The following is a 16,493-nucleotide window of genomic DNA, read 5'->3' as shown; positions in this document are numbered from 1 at the left end:
CTGCTGCTCTGTTTGCCCACTGCAGCAATAATTCTTTTCCGTGGGTTAATTGGCCTGCAAACAGCGTTTGGTCTCACTGCGTGTGAAGTGGTTTCAATTTTTGGCTTTGCTGGAAACTCTTTCCCCTCAAATGTAGTTTCGCTCTGTCTGGGAATGAATTTTTTTTTAAACTAGCTCTGCTGTTCATACATCTGGAGCCTCCCTCTGGTCCCTTGCTGTGTCTGTCCCCACATGGGTGTCACCTCATCCTGGGGACCCTGCTGGGGTGGGAAGGGGCAGGAGTGCAGAGTCACTGCCCAGGCTCAAGCTGAGGCTTCCTCTCTGCAGGGCTGTTTTTGTGTCATGGAACCATGGAACAGCTTGGCTTGGAAGGGACCTTAAAGCCCATCTCATGGGTTCCATGGGCAGGGACACCTTCCACTGTCCCAGCTGCTGCAATCCCCATCCAATCTGGCCTTGGACACTTCCAGGGATGGGGCAGCCACGATTTTTCTGGGCTGCTCCAGGCACAGGCTGTGGTGTGAGGTGGCCATTGGGGACACTGAACCCACAGCTGGCAATTCCCTGGTCCCTTGTGGCATCTTCCCAAAGGTCACCTTGGAGGTGGCTCCTTTCAGCTGCCAGCAGAGAGGGGGATGCTGGCAGAGGCTGAGCCATGAGCTCAAACCCCTCTGGCAGCTCAGAGCCAGCCTTGGGGGCAGCAGGGAGGGCTGCAGGGGGGTTTGCCTCACACGCACACAGCCTGTGCTGATGAATGATCAGCAGCTCCCCATCATCATCACGTGCTCTGGGCCCCTCACTGGGCTCTCTGCTGGAGCTTTCACCCGCCTGAAGAAATAATCTCACTCCCTGCTCTTCCCTTTTTCCCCCTTGACTAGGTTTGCTTGGGTGACAGCCTCTTTAGAGCTGATTTCAGTTCCTTGCCCTCGTGCCACGAGCGCCACGGGCAAGAGCGTGACCTCTGAAATGCTTTGGTTTTACTGAAAACATTAAAAACCAAGATTGAGATGAATTTTTCTCTTGAATAGGAGGTGACTGCCCTGCCTCTGGCAGGCAGAGGGCAAGGGAGGGGGATGGCTGTGCTCCTGTTCTGAGGGAAGGAGCTTTCTGCCTCCCTGCTAAGCCAGTGCATCACTCTGTGGCTGGAAGATCAGGTTTTGCTTAAAAAAGCTTTTTCTGGTGTGCAGTGCTCTGACCTGAGGTTTTTCTTACCACCCAAGGTGGCTGGGAAGGAATTTTGGGGGCCACCTGGCCTGGATCCCACCTGTCCCAGGGCAGCAAGGACAGGCAGCAAGCTGGGATGGACATGGACTCTCCTCCACCTGCACACCTCCAGCATCTCCTCTGCTTTTCCTGAATGTTCTCCATTCAGAGCTCAACAGCAAAAAAGCAATTTATTTTACATTTAGATATTTAATGGAGCAATTTTTCCTGACAAAAGATTTGTCATTCCCCCTCCTCCCCTCCCCTTTTCCAAACCCCATCCCAGAGGTGTCGTTTGTTCCCAGCCATTGGCCTTTGGTGGCATTGAGAGGAACAATCTGGAGTGTGGAGGAGTGGGGAGGGGAGGGAGGGGAGGGCTGGGTGGGTGTTGTGGCACCCCTCCATCCCTCCCTCCTTCCATCCATCCATCCCTGCATCCCTGCCACAGCTGCCAGCATGGGAGAGCACCTGTGGAGCCATCCTGAGCTAGGCAGGACCGTGGGACACCAGCAGGGCTTTTGTGCTGCTCCCACACATCGCTTTGCTCTGTGCCTCAGTTTCCCCACAGGCAAACAAGCTCCTTCCCCCCTCCCTGGGGCTGCACAATAGCAAACCTCGCCGTTATTATTCCGGGGGTGGGAAGCAGCATTACTCAGAGCCAGCATTGCTAATAACACACTAAATATAGCTCTTCCCATCCCCGGAGGACTTGCCGAACTCTGCCTGATGAGCTCGAACCCCCTCCGGAGGCAGGGCCAGGGCACCGGCTGGCATTGCTGCGTGGGCAGGGATGTTCCCCACGGATGGATGCTCCTGCCTGGAGGGGCTTCCCGTCCTGGTGGCAGGCAGTGTGTCAGTCCCTCCGGAGCTGGCCCAGCTGGAGGGGGACGGGGGCAGCGGGCTGAGGTCCCGGGGAGGGCGGGCAGCGAGGGCTGGGCTCCCGCAGCCTCTCGGTGATGCTGGGAAGTGGCTGCTTCTCCCACTCGCCCTGCAAGAGAGGCCAGCACCCTGAGAGCACGGCGGGTGGAAGCATTCCCCCAGCAAGGGAGGAAGGTGTTGGAGGCTCGGTGTTTCTGTCTGCTTGGAGAAAGGACACGAGTTTTAACGTCTGAAGTGGGTTTTAGCCCAAAGCAGGGTGTTTTCTCATGAGACATCACTAATTATTCCTAGCACAGAAGCACCTACACATCCCCTGAGCGGCGCAGACGTCTGAGGTGTTCCACAAATCCACCCCAGCTTGGGAGTTTCCACCCCAAAAAGTATTACTTGCCAAGTCAGGTGGAGACAGCTCAAACCAGGGAGTGCCACAGGCCCACCACTCTCTGGAAAACCAGGTACTGGCAGGAATTTCCAGCAGGGATGTGCCCATGGAGCAGGAGGGATGCAGCAGCCTGGCCGAGGTGCCATGGAAGGGCTGTCACAGCCATCAGGTGACCACGGCCAAGACAAATGTGCCCACTCTGTGCATCCGTGGTGACACCTTGTCCTGGGGATGCTCCCTGCAAAGAGCGACCTGCCAGGTGTGGGCAGTGCCCGGGGCTGAGCCTGCTGAGCAGGATCTAGCTCAGATTTGATGTTGGCCTGGCCTGGTGGCTGGTGGAGAGGTGGGCAGGGGCTGGGAGGGCACGGGGGGCTCAGCTCTGGGGTGGCGATGCTCTGGCTGGGCTGCCAGCTGCGTGTTCGTGCGGAAATGTCAGCGAGAGGCTGAGCCACAGCGTGAGCAGGAGGAGGGAGGTCTGGAGAGGAGAGGTAGAGCCGTGAGTCATCAGCGAGATGAAAGTGAAATTTGTGTTTTCTGCTGAAATTTCTCCTGGTTTGTCAAGCGAAATGGGCCAGAGCTGGCACCATCACCAGGAAAACCCTGGGGAAAGATGGAGTGGGATGGAGGGGCCTTTCCAAAGCTCATGGGGAGTGATCAGAGAGGGGACAGCATTGCAGGGGAGCACCAGCTGGAGGAACAACTCCTTTCCTGTGCCCTTATGGCTCAGGGGAGCAGTTCAGCATCCTTAGGGTGCGCCTGCTCCTGGGCTCTGCTCCAGCCCTGAGCCCATCTGCTGCGGCGTCTGCCCTGCTGAGACATCCCAAACCCTGAGCCTACTTCTTGTAGAGATCAAAGGCATGTGGAGTGTCTTCATAGTTGTTGTTTTCAGTGCTTTCAAGTTGAAACCTGGGCAGAGTTTACTGTGAGCCCTTGTGGGTGCAGGGGAACTTGGGGACGGCACCGTCCCCGCTGCCATTCACAAGTGTTACCTTGAGATTTGGCTCAGTAATTAACAGCACTCAGTTCCTTCCAGAAATCATCAGATTTGGGATCACTGAACTGCAAAAACATGAGCTTAATTAGAAGCTGGTGCTTTTCTCTTGGCAGAAACAGCATGGAATAAATGAGATGTCTCCAAGTCGGGCTCGCTCTGAAACACCAGCGGAGCAGAGGCTCCTTCGCCCTCACTGCGATGCTCATGACCCACTTTGTGCCAGCATTGGCTCTGGACTGCTTGAGGCCCTTCCTGACAGCCCCCAAGACCTCTCTGAAATCAAGGGAGTTGTCTGGGTCATAAATTAAGAGGTTTAATTCATAATTCTGCTGCTTCACAAAACTTCCACACCACTTCTGTCCCTGCAGCAAAGCCCTGCATGGCTGAGAGGTGCCTGGTGTCCAGTTCCAGGAAACTGGAAAGGTTTCTGCCCACCCCAGAGTGAAACTTTGCTAAAGGGCACTTACAGTGGCAGCAAGCTGATGGTCATCCCTGCAATGAGCTCAGCATGCTCCTGTGCTGCAGTGGATAGCACTGGATCCAGGCTAAAGGTATAATCCAAATTTATTACACTGATAAATGGCGTTGGAAGCTGATGCCAGCAGTGGTTTTAAATCCTCACCACCATCATCATCATCATGTTCCTCATCTCTGGGCCTGGTTTTATTTTCAAGACCTCCCAGTCCTTTATCCTTCACATTTTGCTGGATCACCACATTTGGAAGCTGCACAGATGCTGTGTGTAATGAGCTCGCTCTGCTGGGACCTGGGGTGATTTGCCAAAGTCCTAAAAACCACCTCACGTTTCTCCTTGGATATGGCCCTACTTTAACAGTCAGCAAAAGGAGCCTCCAAATCACTTTATGCAAATGCATCTCCTAATTGGATCTGGTTGGGAGCATCCATGGTGGGCTCCTGATGTATTGTCTAAGCCCAGGGCTGGGCTGGGCTCTGTGTCCTGCTGATGCCAGGGATTCCCAGGCAGCTCCAGCCCCCTGCCCTGAGCCTGCTGGGTTTGGATGTGTCCTGAGCACCACAGACCCAACCTTACATCTGGGAATTCTGCAGGGAAGCTTTGGGAAGGGCTGTACCTACCGGGAAGCGGACAGCAGAGGATTTGTTGCAGTGCACGGAGATGGGAGCAAAGCCGTAGAGGGATTTCAGCACATCCCTGTTGAACATGTTCCAGGGGATGGAGTAAAACTGCTGTGGGACAGACACCTGTGGGCACATGCAGATCTCCTCATCGTTAAACCTGGGCAGGAGAAAGGCTGGGCTGAAGCACAGCAGAGCTGTGCCCTTCCAGAGCTGGGTGTGACCCATTCCTCCCTGCCTGAACCTGGAATGGCTCTGAGGGCAGCTCTGGGCACAGGGACAGCCTGCAGCAGCCAGCACCTGCAGGATTTGGGACCAGCCCGTGGGTAGGACACCCTCTGCAAGGTCAGCACCTCCCCTCTCCTCATGGGTGGATGGGCTGCAGCCTCCTCCCCTGGCGTTGATCCATTGAGTTTGCCTCAGAAACATTTTGCATTTATGCACTCAGCCACACACTGACTCTTGCTAAGAAGTCCCTCCCTCCATTCCTGGTGGTTGTCTCTACAAAGCCATCCCCCAAACCCTGGGTTTGGCTGTACCAGTGGTCCCTGTGCCCCCAGCCCCACTGTGCAGGGCTCTTTACCTGTTGACAAGGTTGAAGTAGCGGTGCAGGTAGCCCGGATCCACAGCGCTTTTGCACAGCTCCAGCTGGGTCTGGGGGTAGTAGTGCACGTAGTTCACACACATCTCCTCCAGGATGCCAAACCCTCCCTGTGGCACAGCAGGAAGGTGATGGAAGCAAGGCCTGGCTGTGCCCTGCTGGGGCTGCACAGGGGCGGGGAGGGCAGGGGGGCACAGAGCTCACTCACACCTCTGGGTGCACACTCACATGGATCTGTATCTAAAATCTGTCTAGATCTATATCTGGATATCTAGATAGACAGAGATGAGACAGAGATGGTAGAGATAGGTATTCACACCCCTTCAGGTGCCTGGCATGGGCAGCTCTCTGCTTGTCTGCCCTCTGTGCAAGGACAGACTTCCAGGCTAGACCGTGTGGTTTACATTAAAATGCAGATTTCCTATAATCCTTCTGCTATATTTAGCCTTGTCCCTGTTGATGGTACCTCTGACAGGCTCTTTTATATTTTTTTCTCCGCTGCCTATGTAAGGAAATAACATGCACTGTCAAAAAATGCCACTTCTCTTTAATTACAATTAATCCCTGGTGGAACAGTTTGTGATGGGAATTAGAGTGACACATGCTACTTGACAATTAGCACCTTCACATCCCTGCTGCAGGCAGCAGAGCCTTGTGAGTTCCCCTCTTCCCACCCTCCCTTTGCTTCTGGCTGTGATTCAGCCTGGCTTCATGCAGGTGCCCACTCTGGGGGTGCCCCCAGCCCACCCTGGGGTGCCCTCAAGGGCAGGGGAGCTGCCCCTGCACTCACCACGGTGGCTCTGCTCCGATCCTCCGTGTTGTATGTGCAGGTGGTGATGAGTTCATCGCCCTGGGGGGGTTCAAACAGAAAAATTTAGGGATTGGGGAGTGTTCCACTTTAAAATCTCTGCTCCCCATAACAGGAGCCTGCAACCCCACAGGAGTCCTTGCTAAAACTGCATCCCCTGCGGAGATTCCCAGGGCTGCATCCCAGGGATGGTGTTTCCTGCTTTCCTCGCTTTTTAAGGATTTCTGCGAGGTTGAAAACACCTTAAAATTGCACTTAGGCAAGAGCTTGAAGTGCCAAAACCGGGGCTGACTTGATGGCACAAGAGCCTCCCTGCCACAGTCAGTGCTGAGGAGCACGGGGACACCCCAGGGCACACCCTGGGCACGGCTCCAGTGGGTGCTGGGTGCTTTGAGCAGCCTCGTGGGGCTCCAGGAGCAGCTCCAGGAGCTGCCCCCAGCTTTGCAGTCAGGTCCTTCCCCACCTGAGGAGCCCTGGGGCAGGTTCCACTCCTGTTTTCCCACCCACTCCCACTCTGATGCCGAATCTCTTCCTCTCCTTCCATCAAGCAAGGCCAGAGGGCAGCATCATGGCTCATCCTCACCCCCCGAGGAGCCTCCCTCTGCCAGACGAAGCCCAGCTGAATTAGGAGCCTCATTTAGCTCCTGGCTGCCCACACACCAATTCCGTGCCATATGAGAGGGGGCCTGCTTGTCCCCAAAGTATCTGCGTGGAGATGGCACATATGACCCAGGGACCCTCACTCAGCCCCCCTGGGAGTCCCCAGATGGGATGGGGGGATGGAAGGAGGGAACTCAGGGCCAAGGGATCAGGATGTGCTGTTTGGAACGTTTTTTGGAGCAACTCACCGGAAAAACTGCAACAACCTCCTTCAGCATGCGGATCTCCTGGGAGGGGAGGGGAGGGGACACATCAGAGCAGTGCCACAGTGGCACTGTGCCCAGGGGCGACACCCAGCCGTGCCCCCTGCAGCCCCTGTACCTGGAAGTGAGGGCTGTAGTGGCTGTCAGCGTTCACAACCTGCCGCTCCCTCCCATCCCGGGCCAGCACCGTCACCACTTTCCTCCCTGCCAGGTGTGTGTGCAGCTGGGAGGCGAAGATGCGGATGCCAGCAGCGGGCAGAGCCTGGGGGAAGGAAGGAAGGACAGCTCAAGCCCCTGTGGGAGCCCTGTTCCCTCTCACATCCCCTCCCTCACATCTCCTGGCTGTGTGCTGGGAATTCGCTGGCCCTGTTCTGGCTCTCACACGGGGTTTAGGGGATTGCTGTACCCCTGGAAAAGCAGCTCAGTGAGCTCCTTGCAGAGGGACAAACCCTCACTGCTGCCAAAGCAACGCTCCAGGGCAGCAGGAGCAGCTGAGGCAGATCCTGCTTCCTTCCCTGCCCTCCTTGGTGGTGGCACAAGTGATTCCTTGTGGGCAGACCCTACAAAAACACACACCAAAACTTCCCTGAGAGAGCAAGGTGGGCCCTTTGGAACCATCTTTGAGGGAGCTCTTGGCAAGCTCCTCTGAAGCAGGAGCCAATTTTCCCAGCCCTGTGAGGGAAAGCACCACTGGGACACGGCCAGCTCGGCAGTGAGTTTTATGGGAATGGTACCCCGGGGAGCTGGAGCAGATGGCTCCCCAGGAGAGCTGCTTCCAGGGGGATTCAGCACATCCCAACCAGCTGCTCTCTGTTTATTGTACACAGCAGATTTTTCTTTCCTCACGGTGAGTTTAAAACTTCAAATTGGCAGCCTGCAGATTGGTGCTGCCCGGAGCCAGGGAACACCACGGGCAGCATTTCTCCCCTGAGGTGCAGAGCCGGAGGGGACAGGCACTCACCAGCTGGGTGCATTTATCAGTGCAGTACCCCGTGAGGATGAAGCTGTCCTCTCTAGGGGGAATGGCCATCACTGGGGTGTACACCAAGCCCAGCTCCATGATTCCAGCGTCGTGGGGACGAAGGGTGGCCGTGTAGTACAGCCGGATCCCCGAGGAGTCACGGCGACCTGGGGGGCCAGGGGACAAGGACAAATCACTGCAGGGACACGGTCAAAAGGTGAAAGACATGGACAGGTAAAAAACTATGCTTGGCTCTCTATGAGCCTCTCGCTCCCAGCTTCCTTCCTCTGTTTAAAATTGTTTTAAATCCCATAGGTTTTTGTGGAAATCTTCACTGAGTGGCCCCAGATGCACCTGGTTCCCTGGTGAGGGCACTGACCTGAGGATGAGGACAGCAAGGTAAGGGGTGCCTTTGGAGAGCCCAGAGCAGAAGGACAGAGCATGGGGCTGCTTTGGAGGACTCTCTCAGGAATGTAGCTCACTGCAACTTCTTTAATCCCAAAATCCCAAAGGGAAGGAACAGGTTCAATAGGTCAGGAGGGGTTCAGGGCAGCTCTGAGCTCCCTGTCTCCAGGCTGGAGCCCACCCAGGGATAAGAATAACGGGGGAGACACTATTGGTTAACAGGCAAAAGCAGATGAATGATGGAAGATGTGAACTCTGTATTTATAGCCATGTTTCTTCTCAAGTTGCCGAATGTGCTATGATTGATCCACAGTACATATGCTCTGGCCTCCTAAAAATATCCTTGGGTAGTCAAGAAGCTGCTTGTTTTTATGTTAATGAAGAAACTGGGTTGTTTGGAATCCTTCTTTTTTTTCCAATGTGTCTCCTGACAATGTTATCGAAGCAGGAGAACAGGAATACAACATCCACATCCCCCCTCCCCAGGCAGCCTGGTCTCTCTGGTGACTTGGCACTGCTGTCACTCTTGCTCTGAGCTCAGCCCCAGCCCCACTGAATCTATAATCAACATAAACAACTGACAGAGCTGATGAAGCCACTCCCCACCACCTTGTGTGGAAACTGGGGGCACTCCTGAGACAGCCCAGCTGAATCCTGGTGTTGCCCTGGATCACATCCTTGCAGAAACTCTGTGAGGGCAATTTTCTGCCTGCAGGCTCCTTTCCCAAGCATCCTTCCCCATCTCTGGACAAGCACTTCAGTGAGGATGACTTTGCTGAGACCAGAAAAGCAGCAGCATGGTAGGGATTTAATGTATTCTTCCTGCAGGGAGAGATCTGACCATCAGCTCTCCACAAAGCTGAGAACAGGGCCATGGTTTAGGCCAGAGGCCTCCCCAGAAGGTGGCAATCCTTCCCTGGAATTTCCCCAGCTCTCCTGCCATGGTCACACAGGTAAAGCAACGGGCAGCCCCTCACCTTTGAACACCAGGGGATTGTGGTAATGGATCTCCAGACGCAAATATCTGGAGGAGCCTGGGCCACCAAAGGCAAGACCTGCTTCTTCAGGGTAATAGAAAGCCTGGAAGCAGAAGGGAGGGTGTTAGGGGAGCAGTGGGGCGGCTTTCCTGGGAATAAAGCTGGAACGCCTAAAGGAATATGTGGGTGTAATCCTGACCCACACCATGGGCTGAGGGACATGACTTGTGCCCTTGGTTGTGCTTGGAGAGCTGCCCTTGCTTCCAAAAGCTTCTCTCATTCCACATGCAGTGGCACAACACCTGAATGTTGCCATAAAATCATAAAAATACCCTGAGTTGGAAGGGACCCATGAGGATCATCAAAATCCAGCCCTGGCCCTGCACAGGACAGCCCCAGGAATCCCTGAGTTGGAAGGGAACCACAAAAGGATCATCAAAATCCAGCCCTGGCCCTGCACAGGACAGCCCCGGGAATCCCTGAGCTGGAAGGGAACCACAAGGATCATCAAAATCCAACTCTTGGGCCTGCACAGGACAGCTCCAAGAATCCCACAAGTGCCTGAGAGTGTTGTCCAAAACCTCCTTGAGCTCCCTCAGGCTTGGGGCCGTGACCATTCCCTGGGGAGCTCTTCCAGTGTCCCACCCCACTGATTTATGGCACCAAAGAGGAGGAGAGCTGGGGACACATAGAAAATCCAACACATCCAGGAGGGGTTGGGAAGCTCAGACAGGCCTGAAGCCAAACCCCAGCAGAGACCTGGGTGAGGGCAGCCCCTATGGGGCAACCCCAAAGTGGCACCGGGATGGTTTGGGAGGCAGCAGGGCCCTTGTCACCCAGGGGGACGTGTCCCCCTTGTCACACCCACCTGTGCCCCCATGGCCCAGGCTGCCAGCACGTGCCTGCAGTAGTTGAGGCGCTCTGGCTTCATCTTGGAGTCGCAGGGCCCGTTGTAGAGGGGGAAGCTGTCGAACTGGGCCGCGCACTGGAAAACCTCCATGTGGTGCACCAGAGCCTCGTTGCCCGCCGTGACCACTGGCTCGTACTGCAAGGCAGGTCCAAGGAGGAGAGGACACAGTGAGAGCCCCTCCCTGGGGCCTGCAGGCTCCAGGAGGTGCCAGGGCAGGAGTATCTGTGAGCTGGTACCAGTTTCTGCCACGGGATGGGGAGGGGAGGTTGCTCAGGGCATGAGGCACCGAGGGCCAAGAGCTTTCCCCTCATATTTTGCTTATGGCAGAGTTAAGCACCTGGGTACTTCAGAGGGGAAACAACTTGTTATTAGTGCCCAAGAAGCATTTAGGTCAGTTGTGGAAATATTTAATTTCTTGGCTGGCTTAGGGACCAACCCAGAACCCACCAGAACCCACAGAGAACCAGCTCATCCTCTCTCCAGCAAGAGATGGGGATCAGCAGAAGATCTTGGTCAGTTTTGTGATGACCAAATCCTTTACCAGGGGTAAAGGTGGCCCTGGGGATGTTGCTTTTTCGTACAGAGAGTCCTGGCTGTGTTGTTGTTGTAGCTCTGCCTGCCCTTGGGTTTTGTTTCTGTCCAGCAGCTGCTTGGGGCACAGGGAGGGAGATTTGGGGTAGAGAGAATGACTCAAGCCTGAAGTACATCTCTGGCTAAAAGTGCCAGCTGCAGAAGTGATCTGCAGCAGCGGGAAGGTATCAGGAGTTACACACTTCTTACTTACACACAGATGATTCACTTCACACCATCTGTCAGAGAGAAAATCCTCCTTCTGAGCCTTCCTTTGCAGCACCGTCTCTCCCCTCGCAATCACCGAGCGCTCGCTGCAGCTCGAGTGTCTGCAGGTTCTCCTCATCCCCGTAGTGTTGTTTTGACTCTGGATGTGCCAGGTCACCTCCTGAGCCACCCCCACACCTGCTGGGTGCTCTCCCATCCTTTCCTTGGGGTTGCCAGAAGGTTACTGCCTCTCCTTTGCAGGAGATGGACCAAGCAACACGTCTGGCAGTGCCCACAAGTTTCATTTACGTCTGTAACTCTCTTTTTTCGGACTATGCCTCATCCTTTACATGCTAGTTTCCATCCTGGCTGGCTCTGCCCTGCTCTCATCAGCCCTGTTCCTTTGTTTCCTGCGGTTTTATGCTCCTCATGGCTCTCTGTGTGCCAAAATCCTGCTGTGGGTCTGTTCCTTCTGCAGGGAGTCAGCTCTGAGCCTGCCCTGGAACCTGCTGGATGTGCCAGGTGGGAAAACATTACCTGGTCCCCTCCTGCTGAGACACTCTAGGAGACAAGAGGCTGCTACTGACTGGCGGGGTGGACCTGGAAGAGGTTTTGGGACCACATTTGGATGCCAGGGCCTGAAAGCCTCCCTGTGAGGTGGAATTTGCAGGATGTGAACACAATTACTGACCCACCCTGGGGAAAGCAGCCCTCTTCTCCTGCCTCTTACCATGATAATGTGGTGCTTGGGGAAGCCCTCTGGGAGTTCTGCCATGTAACACCAGTAGGTCGTCTCCTGGCTGGGAATGACAACATCTGGGGCTGTTATCTCCATGGTCTTCATGTCTCTGGGCAGCTCAGGGATGCTGATGTTGGGTTTTAGCAGCTGCACCCTCTGCAGCCCCCCGCGGAGGGCAGAGATGTTGATGGCTTGCAGGGAGTGCACTGGTTTCTCCAGGATGCCGTAGATCAGGTGCACGGTGCCATCCTGAAGCCAGAGCAGAACAGACCTGTGGGTTTTTCATGCAGAACAGGAGCTGCAGGGACCATTAGCACCAGCACTGGTGGCATGAAGCCAGAAATGGGTCTTGTGATCCCACCCTGACTGCACCAGCAGCTCACTCTGCTGTGCTGTCCCAGGAAAGCTCTACATTCCAGGTGTTTCTCCGGCTGATGTGGTCACTGAGGGTTTCCTAGCAGGTTCCCCATGAATTCCAAAAGGGTGACACATCCTCTTTGCCCCTTCCAAGCCCCTCATGAGCTCCAGGCTGGGACAAGCCCATAAGTGCAGGGCTCATCCTCCCCTGCAGCCCAGCAATAGTCTGCAGGGTAACAGCAGAAACAAAACTTCTCCTGAAGCCCTCCCTTTTCTTCCAGCTTCTTTTCAGGTGGAAGGTACCACAAGAAGCTCTGCTGAAAGTCTACTGCAAGCAAGAACACTGAGGGCTCTGGACAGGAGATAAAGGAGAAAGGAAAAAGAGAACAATATTTTCCTAAAGGATCAGAGAATAAAGACCAGCAAGTGTTTTCCTGGCTCACACACACAGATTGTTCCCTCCAGGGCTCTCAGTGTTTTGGCAGACGGCAGACACTTCTCACCACAAGAGAAGCTTTTGAGCACCAGCAGCAAAAACTCGAGGACACTCTGTGCCCACGTTGGCTCTAAAATATCCTGCCCACAAAGGCTTTCATGTGAGATGAGCCTTGCACTGATTCCAGAGCCTGTAGCTGAGCCCCGGAGCTGTCTGACATCCCCCACTGAGAAGGTTTACCCCAAATCCCAGCTCAGAGAGGAGTGGTGGATGCAGAGCCAGGGAGACACCACAGAGCAGCACCTCTATTTGCTGTCCCTCTGTCCCAGCTCCTGTCACCACCCTCCTGTTTGCCTCCTGTTGATACACCAACCCCTCTTCGTGACACTCCCAACAGTTGGCTCCAGACTGTCAAGCAGAGTGATGCAGGAAGGATTTATATAGACCCAATGCATGCTCAACAGGAGCTGATGATGCAAACGAGCTAAAAGCTCCACTTGAGAGAGCTTTTGAAGGGGTTGTGAATAGATGGTGCCAAACATTACTCATGGGCCAGGGCTGACATCTGTAGCTCACTTCCTCTGCCTCACACAGCACCAACACCTGATGCTGTGCCCAAAGAGGGACAGGGCTGGAGCTGTGCCCCAGGGCTGGGGGTGCCACAGCAGAGTGAGGGTGATGCCATACCTCTATCAGGTAGTCCTTGGGGTCACAGGTGCTGAAGGCTCTTCTGAAGAGCAGGTAGAGCCCCTCAGGAGCCCTGCGAGCCCCGAGGAGCTGGTAGTCCTGCTGGGAATCCATGTGGAGCTGCCCCTTGGCGTCACTCCAGGCATCCTGTGAGAGAAAGAGCAGCCTGCTCAGCCAGGAGGTGCCTCCAGAGGTACCACAGGTCATCCTTCTGTGCACCCTCAGCACCCCAGGGCTGCAGGATGCCTGTGCTTTGGTTCATGCCCACCTCCAGCAGCTCCTGGGCAGATCCATGCTGGAATGGCCTCTGCTACAGGATCCCTGGTGCTCAGACAGACCTGGGAAACACCTGACCCAGCACTAATAGTCTGCAGAAAGACCTTTACAAGCTGAAATGTGAGGAGGGAAAAGTCAGGAAGGGAGGAAGGAAAGCCCCCAGGGACAAGTGAAGGTGTTGCATTGGTCTGTGCTATATTTTGGGTGTGTTTGTCTTGGGGCGACCCTGTGGAATGGGGTGCTGAGCTCTGCAAAACACTTGGCACAAACCAACCTCCCTCAATTCAAGACCAGACTCTTGCTGGGCTAAGGATTTTCTGCAAAATCCATAAATTTTTTTGTGGTCAGATTTTTGTGGCAGCCCAGCACAGCCTCCCAAAACTGCGTGTTGTAGAGGATGGTGACAAAGCCACCCCAAGAAGCAAAGCAGCAGGGTATTCCTGTGCCTCGGGGTTTGAAGGTTTGGAGTATAACATCCTGTGATAATTTGGATTTGATCAGGGATGTTTCTTTGATCTTTTGTTTCTCCTGTGTGTCTCCTGTTTACTCAGAAAAGGCACCCAGGAAGTAGCTGGCTGTATGCACACAAGTGGCACTGCTTCTCTTATCTTGGGAGGAAAAACCAGAAGAAAAAGGATAAAGCAACTTGGCATCATTTCAGCCAGAGCTATAGAGTCATATTTCCAGAACATATTGTCCTTAGAGGGGGGAGAGGGAAATCAGCTCCACGGAGCTCTCATGACATTTGTTTTCGTAGGAATACGGAGCGCAAGTTAATCTCATAGTACATGGGGGGCTGAACAAATGTGGATCTCTTTAACAGCCAACACACTTATCCAGAAGAAAAGCTGCTGGGAGAGAGAAAAGCAGAGCTGGAGAGATTTATAGAGATCTCCTGCAGGATGCTGTTCAGCACCAAGTGAAAGAGAAAACCTGAGCGCTGCCGGGTGTTTCTATTTGTCTTTGGGTGAGCACAGGAAGGCAGATTAGAAATCATCCTTTATATTTTCTTTACACGATGCTGTGAAATCCTGGAGCATTTGGCCCACCACAGACCCTGAAAGGCTGGTAATTAGCAGGAAAACAGCACAGATAATAAACCCTTCTTTTCATGCTTTCATTGCACTGCGGATTGCATTGCGGCTGATTGCGAAAGAATGTGTTTTATGGTTAATTTGAAGTAAGCAGAGAGGTAAAATTTAACTCACTGGAAAGCCTCACATGGGCAAAAATGGGAATTTCTTTCTGCAGCCAAGCACAATCACAATCAGCCTGATGTGGTGGGCTGGGGATAGGGCTGGGAAAACCACCCAGACAGGAACCCAGCAAACAGACAGCGACAGGAAGGATGGAGTTTGCAGCAGCAACAGCAGACAACACAACTGAAATCAGTTTTCCCAAACACATTTGCACCTCTAATTTCTGACAGCACCCCAGGCTGCCCTGTTATCCCATTGATCCCCCTGGATGCAACTCCCAGCCGGGTTCCTCCTGCTGGCAGGAGCAGCCTCTCAGCCTGGCGACTTTTGCCCTGTCTCAGAGCCATTAATGGGAGCTGTGGTTAATTTTTAATGTGGCTGGCAGCAGCACACGAGCGAAGCAGGGTGTTGATGTGTGTGTCTTTGCAGCTGAACACAGCAGAGACACCCAACTCCTGGCTCCCTCAGCCTTGCTGATGTGCTGCTGTGTTTATTCTTTTCTCTTTTGGGTTAATCCCCATGCCAAACCCACAGCGTGGATCCGATCTGGGGTAGAAACCCCCGAGACCTTCTGGACCCTCCACCAAACCACCAGCTAGATTCAGAGAGCTGCATTGCCAGGGAGGGAGCCCCAAAATCACCCATGCAAACCCTCAGGTGACTCACCCCAAAGTAGGAGTTGCGCCCGTCGCTCCAGAGCACGGCCAGGTCGGCGTTCTCAAACTCGCCCCTGTCCGACATCCCGAAGAGGAGCCCGAACTGCAGCTCCCTGATGAGCAGCTGGAAGTGCACGGCTTGCTCGGGGTAGCTGACATTCCAGGAGAGCTCCAGCAGCCCCTGGGGATCCAGGGGCACCTTGTAGGGGAAATCACTCTGGCGGGGCACCGAGCCCTGCAGGGCCACCACCAGGATGACCAGGAACGCTGCCACCATGGTGAAGTACATGGATGCCACCTCCCGCAGCTTGAGGCTGGGGCAGGAGCAGGGCTTGCTCCTGGAGCTCTGCATCCTGCCAGGACAGCACCCGGCACCTGGCTGTGCCCATTTATGTGCTGGTCCTCCTGGGCAAGCTGGGTAAGTGATAGTCTTTAATTGCATTTAGTTGTTGGGAAATTGGGCTGGTGTATTGACCCCCTGTCAGCTCCTGGCCAAACACTTGTCATCTGCTGTCTCCCCTTAATTGGCTCTAATTGCACATGGACATTATCAATAGCAATTGGGTTTGACTGGGCTGATGTGATTCACTCTTAAATCTTCTTTAGTGCCTGCGAAGGGCTGCTTGCTCACAGGCTGCTCTGGCTGAGCCCTCGTGGACATGCTCTGCACTGCTCGTGGTGCCTTTGGCCTGGGTGTCCACATAACCCAGCCTGGGATCACCCCAAAGGTGGCCAGACCTGAGAACAAAGGACCCTGAGCCTTGTCTGAGCTCCCAGGCATTAAATAATACTGACAGGGATTGAAATATTTTCCCTGCAAAGCTCAGTGCCAGAGGAAATGCTGATTTCCTGAAAACAGCGAGAAAAGAGATGTCTCCTCTCCTCTCTGCTCTCGTCTTTTGCCTTTGTGGGATTTAATTCTGTCCCTTTCAAACCCAGCAAAGCCCAGCTCCTCTCCCACCCTGCTTTGTACCCATTGAACCCCCACCTGCCTAGACCACTGGATATATTCAATATTTGTTCTTTGTAGCAGGTGGGACTTTGGCTCCAGTTTAAAGACACATTTAACCTCTCCCCCTCCCGCTTCCCATTTGTTTAAAATCTGATGGATTCTCTTTCGCTTATTAACTTTCCCACGTTAATTGGAATTATAATGAACTGCCTGGAGCTCTTTGATGCACACACACACAAACACACATTGCCTGGCTTTAGCCTGGGAGCCGGTGGCATTGTTTTATTAATGCCACCTCTGTGCTGTCGGGTGCCACCCGTGCGGGGTCCCCTCGGG

General features: G+C 54.3%; 1 protein-coding gene across 1 annotated transcript; it reads right to left on the bottom strand.

The window, feature by feature from the left end:
• Positions 1 to 4,314: 4,314 nt before the first annotated feature.
• Positions 4,315 to 15,647, bottom strand: DBH (dopamine beta-hydroxylase). The gene is given in 13 exon segments (XM_041406810.1): positions 4,315 to 4,503; positions 4,505 to 4,538; positions 4,540 to 4,713; positions 5,137 to 5,264; positions 5,945 to 6,004; positions 6,811 to 6,849; positions 6,944 to 7,087; positions 7,787 to 7,953; positions 9,169 to 9,271; positions 10,037 to 10,213; positions 11,586 to 11,843; positions 13,075 to 13,221; positions 15,216 to 15,647. Coding segments are annotated over 13 exon segments (2,052 nt in total).
• Positions 15,648 to 16,493: the final 846 nt, after the last annotated feature.

This window comes from Onychostruthus taczanowskii, unplaced genomic scaffold (assembly GCF_017590055.1).
Source record: "Onychostruthus taczanowskii isolate IOZ18803 unplaced genomic scaffold, ASM1759005v1 scaffold25, whole genome shotgun sequence".
Taxonomy (NCBI): domain Eukaryota; kingdom Metazoa; phylum Chordata; class Aves; order Passeriformes; family Passeridae; genus Onychostruthus; species Onychostruthus taczanowskii.
Note: the sequence above shows the minus strand (reverse complement) of the source record. Positions and strands in the feature narration are given on the sequence as shown.